The 16,457-nt window shown below is 29.8% G+C and overlaps 1 protein-coding gene and 2 long non-coding RNA genes across 4 annotated transcripts; all 3 read right to left on the reverse strand.

Annotated features, from left to right (window-relative positions):
• Positions 1-6,177: 6,177 nt before the first annotated feature.
• Positions 6,178-7,348, reverse strand: LOC111698437 (uncharacterized). Its single transcript, XR_002764534.1, has 2 exons — positions 7,303-7,348; positions 6,178-6,266 (listed from the first exon to the last, which is right to left on the reverse strand). It is a non-coding gene; the product is annotated as an uncharacterized LOC111698437 (long non-coding RNA).
• A 153-nt stretch (positions 7,349-7,501) lies between these two features.
• Positions 7,502-15,232, reverse strand: LOC111698438 (olfactory receptor 2M4). 2 transcript variants are annotated; one of them, XM_023468782.1, is made up of 9 exons: positions 14,917-15,197; positions 13,554-13,668; positions 12,283-12,324; positions 11,535-11,604; positions 10,536-10,598; positions 9,917-10,018; positions 9,507-9,592; positions 8,511-8,604; positions 7,502-7,591 (listed from the first exon to the last, which is right to left on the reverse strand). In XM_023468782.1, the coding sequence occupies exons 2-9, from the start codon at positions 13,601-13,603 to the stop codon at positions 7,517-7,519; spliced, it is 582 nt and encodes a 193-aa protein (XP_023324550.1). In that variant the 5' UTR covers positions 13,604-13,668; positions 14,917-15,197; the 3' UTR covers positions 7,502-7,516. The 2 variants fall into 2 exon arrangements, with proteins under 2 accessions (XP_023324550.1, XP_023324551.1); XM_023468783.1 differs by lacking the exon at positions 9,917-10,018 and having other exon boundaries at positions 14,917-15,232.
• A 590-nt stretch (positions 15,233-15,822) lies between these two features.
• On the reverse strand, positions 15,823-16,457 carry LOC111698431 (uncharacterized). Its single transcript, XR_002764533.1, has 2 exons — positions 16,296-16,457; positions 15,823-15,891 (listed from the first exon to the last, which is right to left on the reverse strand). It is a non-coding gene; the product is annotated as an uncharacterized LOC111698431 (long non-coding RNA).

The following is a 16,457-nucleotide window of genomic DNA, read 5'->3' on the forward strand; positions in this document are numbered from 1 at the left end:
TTCTTTTTGTTAGTTATTTATTTTTAGATTTTTTTCAAATTTTGAAAATTCACAAAAAAAGTATTATAGAATCTGTTTTTTTATATTGTACACCCTCAACTAAGCTTTCTGTGCGTTTTGCAGTACAAAAAACGTAAAGCCAGTTGTTTAGTTTAATTCCTTGAACCCGCAGGTGTAGCTTGACTCAAAGTCAATAAAGAACATGAACGATTCGTCAGATGCCCAAATAAGGCGTACTCCAATACACCACACGGATAAAATTTATTTAAAACCTATATCTATCATCATATTTTCTTACTTGTAGAGTAGCTGAACCCAACCCAAGATGGAGAAGTATGCCTAGAAGAAGGCCCAGGCCTGGTTTTAATCCCATTCTGTGAGTTGAAGCTGTATTCAATGTATGAGCACTGATTGTATATCCTCACCTCTCCACTACCATTCACCAACTACCTCTACTCTCTACTCTACACAAGTCTATACTCTCCGATCCGTCTTATAATACAGTAGGGACTCATCTCTTCTCTTCTCTACCCAAACCTACTGAACCCTTCTCTTCTTAGTTCTACCTTAGCTTTACCATACTCTTCTCTACCCAAACCTACTGAACCCTTCTCTTCTCAGCCCTACCATAGCTTTACCATACTCTTCTCTACCCAAACCTACTGAACCCTTCTCTTCTCAGCCCTACCATAGCTTTACCATACTCTTCTCTACCCAAACCTACTGAACCCTTCTCTTCTCAGCCCTACCATAGCTTTACCATACTCTTCTCTACCCGACCCTACTCTTCTCATTCCAACCATACTCGTCTGTACCCAATCCTACACTCTTCTATACTTTACCCTACTCTTCTCTACCCGACCCTACTCTTCTCTACTCAACCCTACTCTTCTCTATCCAACCCTACTCTTCTCTACCCCACCCTACTCTTCTCTACTCAACCCTACTCTTCTCTACCCAACTCTACTCTTCTCCACCCAACCCTACTCTTCTCTACCCAACCCTACTCTATCTCTAAAATAAATATTATTGAATCGAAGATTATTTCCACAAATCAAGTGAGCCTAATCCCCTCTAGGGGGGATTTGACTCAATCAAAGTAAAAATGTAATAAAGAAAATTATGGTTTTATTTTATTGAACAAATAAAAAAGATATCTAAGAGCAATTCTTTGACGAACAATGATATATATTTTAAACTCTTTTTTATGTTCAATTAATGAAAATGTAACATTTCAAGCAGTTTACTCTTTTTTCTCTTATATCCTTTTTTAATGTTTTCGCTTTGAAACCTCCCAAATACTGCACATATTGTTGTTTGGTAAGTGAGTTGCAAAATGTTTGCAAATAAAAACTGAAAGAATTTCCAACAAAAAAAGTACTTTTTTCGACATTTTGTGAAATATTACTTAGTTTTTTTTTATAAAACTACATTCTATACTTATGAATTATCTGTATTGCGCCTCTGGCTCTGGTTTCAGTTTTCTTTGATGAATTAAACCAATATTGTTTCTCTTGAAGAAGTATTCTAGAAATGTTTATGAGAGGAAATAGAAGCAAATTCTTTGTTTAACAAATATTTTTCATTTCTCTTTCTTTCTTCTTGGTTTTTATTTAGAAATATTTTTATTTTTGTTATTTTCTTACAAGAATATATCTGTGTTTATTTTACTCTAAAAGCTTTCTTTTTTTCAATTTTTCATTTTTCTTTAATATTTTTTCTTTCTTTCTTTCTTTGTTTTCTTTCTTTCTTTCTTTTTTTCTTTCTTTTTTTCTTTTCTTTTTTTATTTATTTCCTTTTTTCTTTTTTCCTTTTTTTCTATTTTTCCTTCCTTCTTCCTTTCTTAACTTCCTTTATTTCTTCCAGTCTCTCTTGTTTTTATCAAATTTAAATTAAAATAAATAAAAATAAAACTGTTTCATCCGATTATCTTTAAAGTTTATAATCTTAAAACTTTTCTTAAAATAAAAGTTTAATTTTAGTTTCCTGTTGAAAGTTTTTATAAACAGTTATAATATTTGAAGGTTTCATGACTAATCTTCAGTAAGTTGAAGTTTATCCATAAATCTTATTTTTTCATTTTCAAACTTAGAAAATAAACTCTGAACTCCTTTAAAACAGTTTTATTGTTCAAAGTTCATTTTTGCCTTTTATCTTTTTATTCCATTTTAAACTTGTATAAATTACATTTCTTTTTAAAACTAAAATTAACAGAATATACAGTATGGACGAAGAAGAAAAAAGTTAATAAAGGGCGTTACGAAATTTGCTCTATTTCGATTTTCTCTATGGCCATTTGCTCTAGTTCCATTTGCTCTATTAACCAATTGCTCACGAAGTTTGCGCTATATGCCAACTGCTCTATACGTCATTTGATCTATGACTAAACATTTGCTCTATAAACAATATTTATGACTGTCTTGGTCCATTTGCTCTGTGAATATTACAATTATATTACTATTTCTTCAGCTACAAATTCAATGTTTCTTAGAATAATTCTCACCACATGTTAGGTTAGTCTTATTCTTCTTATTATTGAGTAATCTCGCCAACTTAATCACCTTGGGAGAACTCATTCAATTTGCAAAATTTTATAATTCGCGAATTTTTCAAAAAAAAATAATTCCCACAATTCAATGACTGTCATGACTTAAATTTCTAAGTTTTTTACTCCACCATTCAACAGTTAACTTATCGTGGAACTGTGTTTTTGTCCCTCTACAAAGTCAAGTTTTGTTCAGTAATTCCTAAAAAGTCCATTCTGTGAATTTTACAAAGTGGAACGACCCTAGTGCCTTAGAACTGAAAATTTCCTTTCTTATATAAGAATTTTTACCACCGCATTTTATGTAGTTTTTCCTTTTCTAATAAAGAATACTTAAGAAGAATACTGCTTTTGGACGGCGGAAATACAGTGCAATAATTCCTATAAAGTTTATTTTACAGTGTCTTTTTAGGTTATAGATCAAATGACGTATAGAGCAAATGATTTTAAAGAGCAAATGGAACTAGAGCAAATTGTCATAGAGCAAGAAAAAATTACAATGTGTTTTGTTTAAATCTGTAAATTTTCCGCAACATTGCTATATATGGTCGTCAGGAAGGGTTTAAATATTTCAAAAGTGTTAGTAATTGAACCAAGCAGTTTATTTTATTTTGTACTTTTTAAACGATGAAATATCCTTTTAAGACACAACAATTTTTTTCGTACAGAGAACCATCACTCTTTAAACCACATAAAATGGTGTCTTTCAAAAACAGATGACAAACAAAAACTTCTTTCGTTTTTTAAACCTTAACTTTATCACATCAAACTAAACTAAATTGATTGAATTCTTAAATATTTTTAATCATAACTCATCCTGTTGAAAATAAAATATGTTTGATATATAACCGGATAAAACTGAAGGAGCTACGAGGTTACAAAGTCATATCCATGGTAAAATCGCATAAAGTTTACCTTCTCAGTCTGTTTAGTTGAGCAAGTTCATATTTTCTTATCTTGAATCTGTTTATAGTCTTTGCTCTACATACATTTATTTATTAAACCTCAAATTAACAGAATATGAGAATTTAGTGAAGAAAGGAAAAAGAGATTTTTTAATACTCTAGCTTATTTTTTACATATTTCTTAGGTGCTTGGTGTGTATAAGGTGCACGTAAGTAATAAGGTTATTAGCTTTTTGTCTAAAAGTTTATTATTGCATTAAATTGTATCAATTATTAAACAAAAAACACGTCCTTTAGATAAAATACGTCCTGTAAACAAAAACAGGTCCTATAAATAAAAGACACGCCGATTAAATAAAAGAAATATTGTTAACAGAATATTAGATGCTTTAAAATCAAAAGTCGTCTTCATTGTATTGATATAATGATCTAACACTATATAGTAAAAAAATTCCTTATGAGACATGAGGACAAAGGATTTGAGTCCACAAACTTTGATATTCTAATCCATATATCTTAGCAATTAAATGTCATAGATCTTAGATATTTCCATCCATGAATTCTGTTAGATCAAATTAACTTAGTTTAAAATATCTATGGAACACAACATCAGATTGTAAAATTTGAGTTTGTGGCCAAGAATGAATGAATGAAAGAATTCGGATTGTTACAAATATTACATTTCTGGACGCTGCAGCAGTAAAAATACTTTATTTCTTTTCAGTGCATGTTAACACCCTCTTTCAGCCTTAAAAATATTTATTGTTTTTAACTTATGCTTTATGGGTAATTCGAACAAGACAGTGATGATTAAATGCAATAGTGCACAAACTCTACAGTTCTTTAAATCATAATTGATAATGTGTTTCAAAATTGTATACAACATGGAATACTGCTATTAGAATTCTTTTTAATGTATTTAGAGATACCCGTCCGGCCATAGGTATTTGATTGAAAGTATTTCACAATGTTTACATGTATAAACAATGTTAGCCAATAGATGTGTGTCTTTCCATTAGACTATAGAAGCAAGTTCTAAGCTTTGCATTAGATTTATTTCTAATTTACGCAAAAATGTCCTTAACACAGAAATTTATTTTCCATCGCTTTGTAAATCTGTCTGATCTTATAGTAAAATATTTTGAAATATTTTGATGTCCCATTGAAACATGCAAGGAAAGTTCCGATTTTACAAGAACTATTAAATACAAGAATTAATAATTTATATGTTGAAGGATTCTATGATTACGAAATAACTGAAATAATAAATATGTTATGTAATGAGTAATGATCAATGTGGCCTATTTGTGCATAATTTTGCATGTTTGTTTTTCTTTTGTAAAACTATATATTCAAAATATCTAAACAAATTCAAACTACACCATTTATATATGTATCTCTTTTTGTGTGAAAACATCTTTATAATATAAAATAATAATAATATTATGAATTATAATTGCAAAACCTTCACATTTTCAGCAAAAAAAATGTTAGAAGAAATCCTATTGTTATGTTAGACCTAACTAACATACTTCCTTTCAATCTATGATAAAACTAGCTAACATTGATTTCTCTTCATAAACCTTACACACATATTGCACTGTTATTTAAAGTATTTAGTACCATGAGAATACTAATAGTTTACAAAAATTTAAAAACACTTATTACAGTGAATTGATTATTTTCTTTATTACTTTAAATTCTTTATCATTTGATTATAAAATATGTATTTAGAACGTAGACATATATATATATAACACATTTAATATAAAATTAATATCGCTTTGTAGTTGTAATATTATGGTCTTTTCAAAAGAAAGGTTTCCAATAAAGAAAAAAATACTGATGATTATAAAACCGTAATATTTATGAAAATAATAATACTGAAACTTGTTAAGTATCGCATCTCTTGTCATTTTTTAAGGAACTGTACACAAATTAAAGGGACTGTAAAGGTAAAATAAGAGGGGGTATAGGCACCTAGTGGATTATCATAATTTTCAGATTTGTTCCGTATTTGCTGAATTTAGTCTGTTGAAATGATCTATTGAAACACCATATCACATATATTAGAGGTTTCGTATAAATCGGACACAGTTTTCGAAACAGTAGCAATAGATAACATTGGTCGCACCTCTCCTACTCCTACAATTTTAAAATGACCAGTATCACCACATTATATTTAGAATAATTAATAAATATGCATTGGCCAATCTGAGCTGAGGAGTGGTCTGTTTTTAAGCACAAAGCAGCAAGAAAACGACCGATAGTTATGACATGTCAAAAAGACAGTTATTCGATTAAAAATGTTAAAGGATACTAGCTGAAGTGCCCACTGCTCGGCGTTGCCCGTGGAATTTGAAATTTTTAGCCTATGATACCCCAAGAATACCCCTGGATTCCCTCAAAAATGTCAGCCCATTCGGTCCAGCCGTTTTGCCAGCTATAATGAACATATATATAAATATCTTGTGTTTTATTATATAGATTGATTCTGAATTGTTTCAACAAACTTTTTACTTCTAAAGCTCATTTTGACAATCCCTTTAAATATGTTAAAAATTAACTGTAATAAATAATATACATAGTTCAAAATAATCATTATTAATCGATGTGATTTAATCATCAATGATAATTATTAATGATAAAATATGATGAATATTATCAAAATGATCTATAAGCAATAATGATCAAATAATCAATAATCATCCAAAATAGTAAATAATAATCAATATATAGTTTATTGATTGATTAGATAAGGAACAGAAGAGTGCCGGGAGAAGGAGAGACGAAATGAGTTCTGATTGTGCTGATATCTAAACAGAATAAATCAATTAATCAATTATCATGAGCAATCTATATATTTGAACAATCAACCAATTATCAAAATAAATCAGTAGAATTAAACAATCAATCAATTATTATAACCAATCTGTAGTTTCGACCAATATATCAATTATCAAAATCAATCAATATATTTAAACAATCAATCAATTATCAAAATAAATCAGCAGAATTGAACAATCAATCAATTATTATAATCAATCTGCATTTTTTTCCAAAATATCAATTATCAAAATCAATCAATATATTTGAAGAATCAATCAATTATCAAAATAAATCAGTAGAATTGAACAATCAATCAATTATTATAAGCAATCAGTAGTTCTGAACTTTCAATCATTTATCATAAATTATGAATTTTTCAATCAATCAATCAATCAATCATCATGGTTTTGAAAAATGATAAAAGCATATGTTTTTACCATTCAGTTCATTCACACAAGTTAAGACCTTAAGTGCAGTCGTCTTACTTTTCATTTGGAATTAAGGTGTACCGGTTAAATTAAGACCATTCAAGATTTTTTTACCGTTTGTTGAGTACAAAATATATCACTATCTGTATAATCAAATTATTCCATTGTTCCATTTCCAAAAATAAAAATAAAATTTGGCAAGGATTTGCTAAAAATTGGATAATCATTTTTTAATCTTCTGCTGACTGTCAAATTTTTCGAGATGTCTCCTAGGAGACTCTTGAAAAACTTTCCCATGATTAACTTTTGCAAACTGTAAATTTTATATAATACATTGAAAATAACAAAACAAAAAATCACTTATTGGCAGCAAAAGTGGAACGGCTGCCAAATAAGTGACAAAAATTTCGCTTATATTCGACAAAGATCGCTTATCTTCAACAAAAATCCCTCATTTTGCCGTTGTCAAACTTTTTCTGCCAAAGAAGCGATTTTTTTATTTCGTAATTTAGAGCGTTCTTTTCCGTCCACTCTTTGTTGTTAAATGTCTCAAAATACAGTCCTCGGTTGAAATGTCGTCTTCTATAAATTCTACCTTTGTATGAGAGATCCGTGGAGAAGGGGAACAATACAAGAATAAACTCTAGCAGACATAATAATATTTTGAAATTAGGTATTACAATGCTAATTCATAACAAAGACGATATCGAATTCGTCACTAAATTCCCATGTTTTTTGGGACACCCTGTATCTTATTGATGTTTTCCTGGTCATCAGTATAGCCTATTTGAGTTTTATATTTTAGTAAATCAAAAATATTGGAATCTCTTACCAATAGATTTAGGGTTTTTCCACGCCAAGGTATAAAGAATGCAAACAGGAGCCTAAATCGATGGCAAAAGTGATAAAATATGAATTTTCATTTAAAACTTAAACTTGATGGTTTTGTGTAAAACATACAGGGATAACCAGAAAACTCTAAAATATGTTGACGACTTTTAAAATCAAGTTATAACTTTAAAAAATCCTATGAGCATGAGACAATGCAATTGTGAGACCCATTTCACTAAATTAGTGATTTTAAAAGTGTCTAGTTAAACTTTTTGCTTTGTAACAACATTAAATACACTTAAGTAATGTTGTAATGTCGTCTTCCTATTCCATTGTTATCACTGTAGTATATAGTAACTAGAAAATTTTGAAATAATTATCTTCTTTCTTTCTCCTAGTTAAAAAATTTGCAAAGGATTTTGATGCTAGTAATTTTTGGTAAAATGTTTTAGAAAAAGAATATTTATACATATACAGGATAAAAATTCAGAGAATGTATGAAATTTACACTGTCTGTTTCCTTATATTTGTAATTCCTTGCAACTGTAAGCTTGATTCTTTCTTTACCCAATCATAAAAAAGGCCATAAAAAGGCTATATTCAAGGAGAACTTGGAATCGAATTATTAACAGAATTTCAGGTCGTCTTTACAGTCTCATCCTTTGTGGTTAACCCTGTATACAAGTTTAACCACAAAGGATGAGACTAAAAACGACCTGAAACCCTATCCCTGCGTTCTGATGTCTACCGTTTTTAAGTTATTTAGGGAAAAAATAAAACAAAAAATCTCCCAATCATGGTAGGCTTAAATATGATGATTATAAGGGTATGAAAAACAACTAATTTAAGTCATAAATTTAGATGTTTAATGGCTTATTTATTGATTTGACAAAGAAAAAAACAAGTTAACAGTTGCAGGGAACCATGAATATAGGGAAACATGACAGTAAAAATTATAAAATATACATATACCTGCGATACAAACAAACAGAAAGCAACAATTACGGTCATACGAACAGATTTCATCTTCATCAGCTGACTTATATCCGGTTTATCACGTGGTTTACTGTAAAATTCAAGAATATTAACTCTTAAAATCAGCTGACTTATATCCGGTTTATCACGTGGTTTGCAGGTATAATTCAGGAGTATTATTTATTAAAAATCAGCTGACTTATATCCGGTTTACCATGTGGTATACAGCTGCAAGTATAATTCAAGAATATTAAATAATAAAAATCAGCTGACTTATATCCGGTTTATCACGTGGTTTACTAGTAAAATTCAAGAATATCAACTATTAAAATCATCTGACTTATACCTGGTTTATCACATGAGTTATTGGTATAATTCAAGAATATTAACTATCAAAAATCAGCTGACTTATATCCGGTTTACCACGAGGTTTACTAGTATATTTCAAGAATATTAACTATTAAAATCAGGTGACTATATCCGGTTTATCGAGTGGTTTGCAGGTATAATTCAGGAGCATTATTTATTAAAAATCAGCTGACTTATATCCGGTTTACCAAGTGGTACACAGTCACAAGTATAATTCAAGAATATTAACAAATAAAAATCAGCTGACTTATATCCAGTTTATGACGTTTGTTTACTGATAAAATTATATATTGACTATTAAAAAGGAAGAATCCATTATACATTTAAAAACATAACTAGAAAAACAATTAGAATACTGTGTCCGAATTTAAGCCGTGTCTCAAATCCCCCAAAAAACAGTTTCAAATGAGTACCAGCTTAAATCTTAAAAAATTGAAGACAATTTTAAGTGCAACCAACCATATTTGAGCCTCTGATGAGATTTGGATATTTAGAATTGTAACTTTTTTTGTTGCGATAATTTGTTTGGAATCTCGATTGGCTGACACCCACTACAGTCACTACAGAGGGCTCCTTTTCAGGCATTACTTTTCATTCTTTTCAAAAAGAATATTCTATTTTTACCTGATGTTTAGATGATTTGTACAGAATCCCCCCTGAAGCCTGCAACCAGGGCATCCCGCACCAATACGTTCTTTCTCCCGACGAATCTGAAGAAAAATATATTGTCGTCTTCTTTCGTTCTTTTCATATTGAATGTGGCTGAAACTTTTGTTATGTTTAATTAATTGATTTATAAAAAAATCCCCACCATTTAAAAAATATTTATCAGTTTTAACAATTTCAAATGACAAAAGTCCATTTCACTGTTTTTAGGTTATCGCTGTATGTACTTTTTTAATCAATAATATCCTATTCAAAAATGTCCTATTTTAGAAACGGATTTTATTCACATACCCCCAATTGATATAATTAAGGATTACTAGTTTAACTGAGATGATGATATTGATGGATTAATGTATTTAAAGGATTACTAGTTTAACTGAGATGATGATATTGATGGTGACAGTAAACAGAAACGGGATTATGCAGAAGAGAGCTGTTAGCGGAGTAAAGATAGATGTGGCTATGGACGCCTGAAAAATAAATAATGTCTTATTTACCAATCAAAAAAATTCATAAAAGATTTAAACAAAAGTGTACATAGGTCTTAACAAAATTTGAAATTGCCAGAATTAAGAATTTACAGTATTGCCTTAATTTAATACTTTAATACCTCTTCTCCTTCAAAGGGGTACATCAAAATTGAAAAAAATATTACAAAGTTGTCTGTATTTACAAAAATAAAAACGAAAAAAAAGCTAAAAGTTTAGTCTGTACGGACTGTTGAGTGTCAGCACGTTCTATGTGAAACCATTCTAGCGAACAACGACAGTATTCGCTAATTCTCTACTCCCTTTATGTTTGAAACCTTTGATATCTTAAACTTTGATTGCTTGATCTATAAGCATAGCTTGAAATATTAACTATTATAAAGCAAATAGCCTTAGTGAAATTTTAAATTTTTAAAGTTTGGCAAAAATGTCCATTGAACAATATCAATTTTTGAATACAAGAAAAAAAAATATTTATTTAATATATTTGAAATTATACTTTTGCTCCGCACAAGTTGTAAGATGGTACATCATAGGAGGGCCCAACATTGTGAACAAACGCCTAAAAATAAGCATGGTAAACAATACTAAAAATTAACTGGCATAAAGTGGAGTTAATCAAAGCCATTTTCCCGGGGGCTTTTTCCAACTTTTTCAAGACTTAGAGAAAAAAGAACAATCTAGGTGAAGGCCTATTCTAGAACGAACGGAACGATTTTAAAGAGTCGGAACTGCCCAGCCCTATGAATAGCTTTTTATAGAGCTAAGACTGTGTCCTTGTGTGGTATTTAGAGCATCGGATTGTCCCAATCATTTGGGATCGATGAATAGCTTTTTGTATAGCTAGGCTTGTGTCCCTGTGTGGCATTTAGAGCACTGAACTAATAGCTTGTTGGATAGCTACGTTTGTGTCCCTGTGAGGCATGTAGAGCCAGGTAGGTTGTGTCCTGGTTGATAATAGCTTGCTGGATAGCTACGCTTGTGTCCCTTTGTGGCATTTAGAGCCTAGGATTCAGTCTTGGTTGAGTTTGATATCGGACGGCTTGTACCTGGATAGATACATTCAAGAACTTTTTATGGAGTAGGTGGTTACTACAATAGAGGTTGTCGAAATATTTTTTTTTAAAAGATGCATATTTTTTTACATTTAAAGTTAATTGGCGGTATGTTGTTGGCATTCTTCGTAGATGAATTTACAGCTTACAAGCATAAGAAATGTAGATTTTATACCAATATGGAAAAAATCGGATTTAAGAAGTGTGAAGAAAAATAGGTTTTAGACAGAAGAAACATGTTTTTCTTTGATCTCCATTGATTTCCTAAAAATTATGTTTAAAAACTAAGGAAAAAAAATTGTTGTATATACTTTTGCATATTTCTTTTAATATTTTTATATATTCAAAAAACTTATAAACAAATTTAAACTTTGCCATTAATACATGTTTGTATTTGAAATATAAATCAAATAATATAATATTTTAAATTCTAGTTTCCCCACCTGCCAGATTCCGATAATAAATGAAACTGTCCACAAAGTCCAAAGAGACCCAGACAAGATTTTTCTATACCTGAATTATAAATTATAATTTTCTTTGTTTTCAAGTCCTTTAAAAATTGGTCAAAATTTATGTTATGAACTTGAAAAAACTATTGTTTTTCACTGAACAAACGTTTTTTTGGAATAAACTTTTTAAAAAACGATCGTTTTTTTTTACAAAACTTACGATTTTACTGAATTAATGATGTTACTGCACAATTTCGTTCACTGAAAAAACGAGGGAAATATAGGGAAAATGATTTAAATGAACGATATTTTAAAGAACGAACGAACCAATTTTCGTTTAACAATTGAAAAAAACACAAACGAAATGTGCCGTTCAAAAACGAATGAAAAAGCCGATCCCACCCATCTCTATTTTTGTCTATATTTAAAGGAGATAAATTATGTCACTTTGGTTCCTTGTCTTCTATCACATAAATCCGCAAATTGCTTGTATATATATATAAACATGGGGAAATTTGTAAATCTTTGAGAAGTCAGTATCGCTTGAAAATCATGTCTCTTAGTCCTTATTATGAAGATTTTCTTCAATATAAGAATAGAAAACGAAGTTTTTCATTTTATAGATTAGACATAATATTACAAAATATTTATGATTTTATCACTATTGCTTGTCGCTTTAGGTTTTTATTCTAATTACGTTTTATAGATATAAAGTGTTTATAGTTTATAAATACTACTTTACCTATTAGTCAGGTGCTTCAGAGGTTTAGATATGGCAATGTACCTAAGATTTAATAAAATATTTAGCTTTTTTTTCAAAAAAAAAAATAACCACATATTTTTCCAATTTTCATAAACAAAAATTAAAATTTTTATAAAGGAATTGAGTCTTTTCCACAAACTCTAACTATCTGATTACTCTATCTTTGCAACCCAATGTCGTTAATTTCAATTTCTGAATTTTGTTAAATCAAATAATTGAAATATCAAAAGTCATAAAGATATATAAAGATATATAAATTGGAAAATTTTGGGTGTGGCGAAGACTCAATACCTTTATAAAATTTACGAAAATGTGATTTTTGGACAGAAAACGCCCATGGGACCATACCAAATCAGGTTTCCCTTAAAAATGGGTTTACTGGGATCAGGTGTTTTTTGGAGTAAACATTCTAAAAGTACTTTCCTTGAATCCCCGATATATGTTCAGAATTAATTGTGTTTACATTGGAAAATGTTTAACTCCAGTATTTGGACTTTGCCTAATTTAAAGGGATAAATAAAAATTCACAACTAATTAATTAAAATTTTTTATTTTTAAAACTTTTTAACGATTTTTTTCGAGCTTGAACCTAGATAAACATTTGTAAAAGCGAGCAATTAAGTCTAAAAATAAACAAATAAATAACACATTCTTTCCACACAATATTCTAAAAGGGTCTATTGTCGTAATTTTAAGTGACCCTCATATTACTAAAATGTCGTGTCTGATTCACAATGATATACTTAAAAGTTACGTCTGATTAAGCATGAGTTATAAATCCAAGATCCATGGTTAAATTTTTTAAATGATTATTTTCAACCTTGGACTTTCTTCAAAAATGACTTGTGCAATTGCATTCTACCATATTTTTCAAGCTAGAAAAACAAAGTTATCTTCAATTTTACTAAACGCTATTTCTAAAATATGCGGACTATAATCTTAATTTCTTTTTCAGTCACCTTCTAAAATTTTTTAATTTTTTTAAGGTGATGTCTTACTTGCACACTCTCAGCCTAGGGCGTAACTGCACTGCAGTGTATTTTGAAAAAAAAGAGGGACCAAAGTCAACAGCTTATTCATCTAAATTTTCTATAAACCTTATAGATCATTTCAAAAACATGAGAATCATTAAAAAATGTTTTGCACAGGATTCCAAAACATAAAGCTTCTATCTATCTTTTAATTGGAGTAATTGGAAAAACTCTGATCGATTTTTGCGGAAAGCTTTTAACTTTTGGTCAGCATTTTACCTATCTGTGGCTAGGAGAAGAAGAAGAAAGCATCCAGCATAAAAAGCCATGAATCCAAAAAACTTGATTAGTCTACAGGCAGCTAAACTCCCTCTTGTATGCGTAAAGTATATTTCTAAAAATATCTTGATTTATTAAAACCTAGCTAGGGAACCCAGCATTGCCTAGGGTACTCCATAGTTTCTCCCGCCGTTTACACTTGCACTTAGTGTTAAATTACGATATTAGCTATTCTTCTCTAAAAAAGTGGACCCGCTCAGCTAAAATCTTTAAACCAAACTACTCCCGTGGTTCCCCAATCAAAATTTTAGACAAATCGGTCCGAGGTTTATTAGTTATGATTGGACAAACAGAGATTACTACTTTATATATATAAATAAACTGAATGGAAAACTTCGTGCAGTGAATACTAGAATCAAGAATTTCTCCGAATTTTTCGCACTCCCAAAGATTGAATAAATTCCGCTTTGAAATCCTATGGTTCGAGCCTATGGCTGTAGGGATAACTAAAATTGAGGGATTAAAATGTCACAGTGAATATTAAGATCAAGCGCTGTAGATCAGCGCTTTTTCACACAAAAGTTTTGACCTCTGAAAGACGGGGAAATTATCTACAAAATTTTCTTCAAGCTTCAGAGGAAAAATGTGAAAAAATCAGTTTCCGACTTCAAAAGAATTTACACGCAGGTAATGTTTTCCCAAATAGAATAAAAAAAGGGAAGGGAGTAAATTGAAGTATTCTGTAAAAATTATGAAAATTCTTGATCAAAAGTTTTTTCATTAAGAAAGGCGCAAAAAGGGGATCAAAGAATGATCAAAAGAATTGATTTAAATGTTTTAATAAAAAATAGCCCTTGATCTAGAATTAAAAGAAAAACTCTTGATATTTAGTTTTAATAAAAAAATAACTCTTGATCTAGAGTTTTATCAACAATTAACTCTTGATCAAAAATGTCAATTTAAAAAACTTTTGATTTTTTTTGTATAAATGAAAAAGATACCTTTTGATCAAATGACTCATTAGAAAATAACTCTTGAACAATAGTTTTTAACGGAACATTACTCTTGATCTAGAGATTTAATAAAAAATAACTCTTGACCTAGAGTTTCAAAAAAGGGTAACTTTTGAAGTAGAGTCTCAATAAAAAAATAACTATTGATCAGAGTTTCTATAAAAGAAATAACTCTTATAATATTAAGAGTTATTGTTTAGTTAAAAAGTAGCTCTTGATCGAGAGATTGATAAAAAACTCTTGATTTTGAGTTTTGATAAAAAAAAATAACTCTTGATTGATAGTTTCAATAAAAAAATAGCTTTTGATCGAGAGTTTGGATAAAAAATAAACTGTTTCAAAGAACTGACCTAGAGGGAGGTATCCAAGTACAACAAGAAAGTCCGCCGCTAAAAGATGGCTGTAAATTCGATTCACTCGGCTCAAAGCTGCTCCACGTGTTTCTCGAACTTATAAAAATAAAAAGGGCCTAAAACTAATGAACATAAAGTAATCATCAAAAGAGTACTTCAAGGAACTAAGTTCTTTATCATATATAAATGCCGTAGAATTCAAACTATTAATCCTGTTAGATCAAAGAAGCTATAGCTAAGTTTGAAATATCAAAGGTTTCAAAGATATAGGGATGAGAAAATTTGGGTTTGTGCAAAAGCTCATTTCGTTTGAATGCTTTGATGAAAAATAAAGCCATTAATAAAATGGTCATCACCAAATCAAAATACACATATGTATATATGTAGCAAAAAGAATGTAAACATGATATTCTGTAGACTTGCAGTACGTTGTACGTCATAAATGATTTAATGTTTTAAACTTAAGTCTGGTTGAGATATTGCCTTTCTGGCATTCATAACCAAAGATCGTTAACGAAACGACGAATTTTATAAAAAACGATCGTTTTGAAAAATGATCGTTTTTAAAAACGAGCGTTTTGAAAAACGACCATTTTTAAAAAACGAAATTTTTAAAAAAAACGATCGTTTTTAAAAACGATCGTTTCGTTTTCGATTTTTCTTCGTCGTTTTCATAACGAAACGATCGTTTTTCTGAAAAATGAAAACGTTAACATCCCTACACATATGTATACTAATAATAAATGACTATAACCTGATAATAATACAATGATTATGAACTAATTAAAATACAAATGAATACAAATTAACCAACCACATAGAGAAACAAATTAATAGAACAAATTATANAATACAATACAATACAATACAATATAATACAATACAATAAAATGCAGTATAATACCTCTGATATGATAGGGAAAAGCCAAAAAACTGGTTCTAGCTGTTGACAAGTTACCCCCAGGCACGGAACTAAAAGAGAATCAAACCAATCAAGGGGTTTAACCAATCAAGGGATTAAACCAATCAAGGGATTAAACCGATCAAGGTGTTAAACTAATCATGGGGGACGTTAAACCGATCAAAGAGGTAAACCAATCATAGGGTTAAACCGATCAAGGTGATAGACCAATCATATGGTTAAACTGATCAACGATTAAATCAATCAAGGGATCAAACAGATTACGAGATTAAACCGAGCATAGTTAACCCCCTTATCGGTTTTATCCCTTGATCGGATCGGTCTTAAAATTCCATTTTAATTTCAAAATACGATTACGTATGGGTAATTTGATATCAATCTATCAATAGACTAAGCATTGAAAAATCCTAAAACGAATAAATTAAACATCTTCTGCAGGTTACCCTGTACAAACCTTGAGTAGTATTGGTGACCGGATATTCTGAGGATGATTTTAAAGATGGAAAAGAATTCAACATTCTTCACATTTTAGGGTTCTTAAAGGGATTGTCAACGTAATTTTAAGTCAAAATTTATTGAAAATTTACTACAACAACTTATTCGATAAATTGTAAGA

Source organism: Eurytemora carolleeae, unplaced genomic scaffold (assembly GCF_000591075.1).
Source record: "Eurytemora carolleeae unplaced genomic scaffold, Eaff_2.0 scaffold164, whole genome shotgun sequence".
NCBI classification, from domain to species: Eukaryota; Metazoa; Arthropoda; class Copepoda; order Calanoida; family Temoridae; genus Eurytemora; species Eurytemora carolleeae.

Excerpts from the sequence above, each read along its gene's own strand:
- LOC111698438 (XM_023468782.1), bottom strand. The coding sequence starts at position 13,603 with ATGGCTTTTTATGCTGGATGCTTTCTTCTTCTTCTCCTAGCCACAGAT. Across the intron at positions 12,325-13,553 it reads CTTCTCCTAGCCACAGATAG|GTACATTGCCATATCTAAAC; the intron begins GTAAAATGCTGA and ends ATTAAATCTTAG. Across the intron at positions 10,599-11,534 it reads TTATTATCGGAATCTGGCAG|GCGTTTGTTCACAATGTTGG; the intron begins GTGGGGAAACTA and ends GCTTATTTTTAG.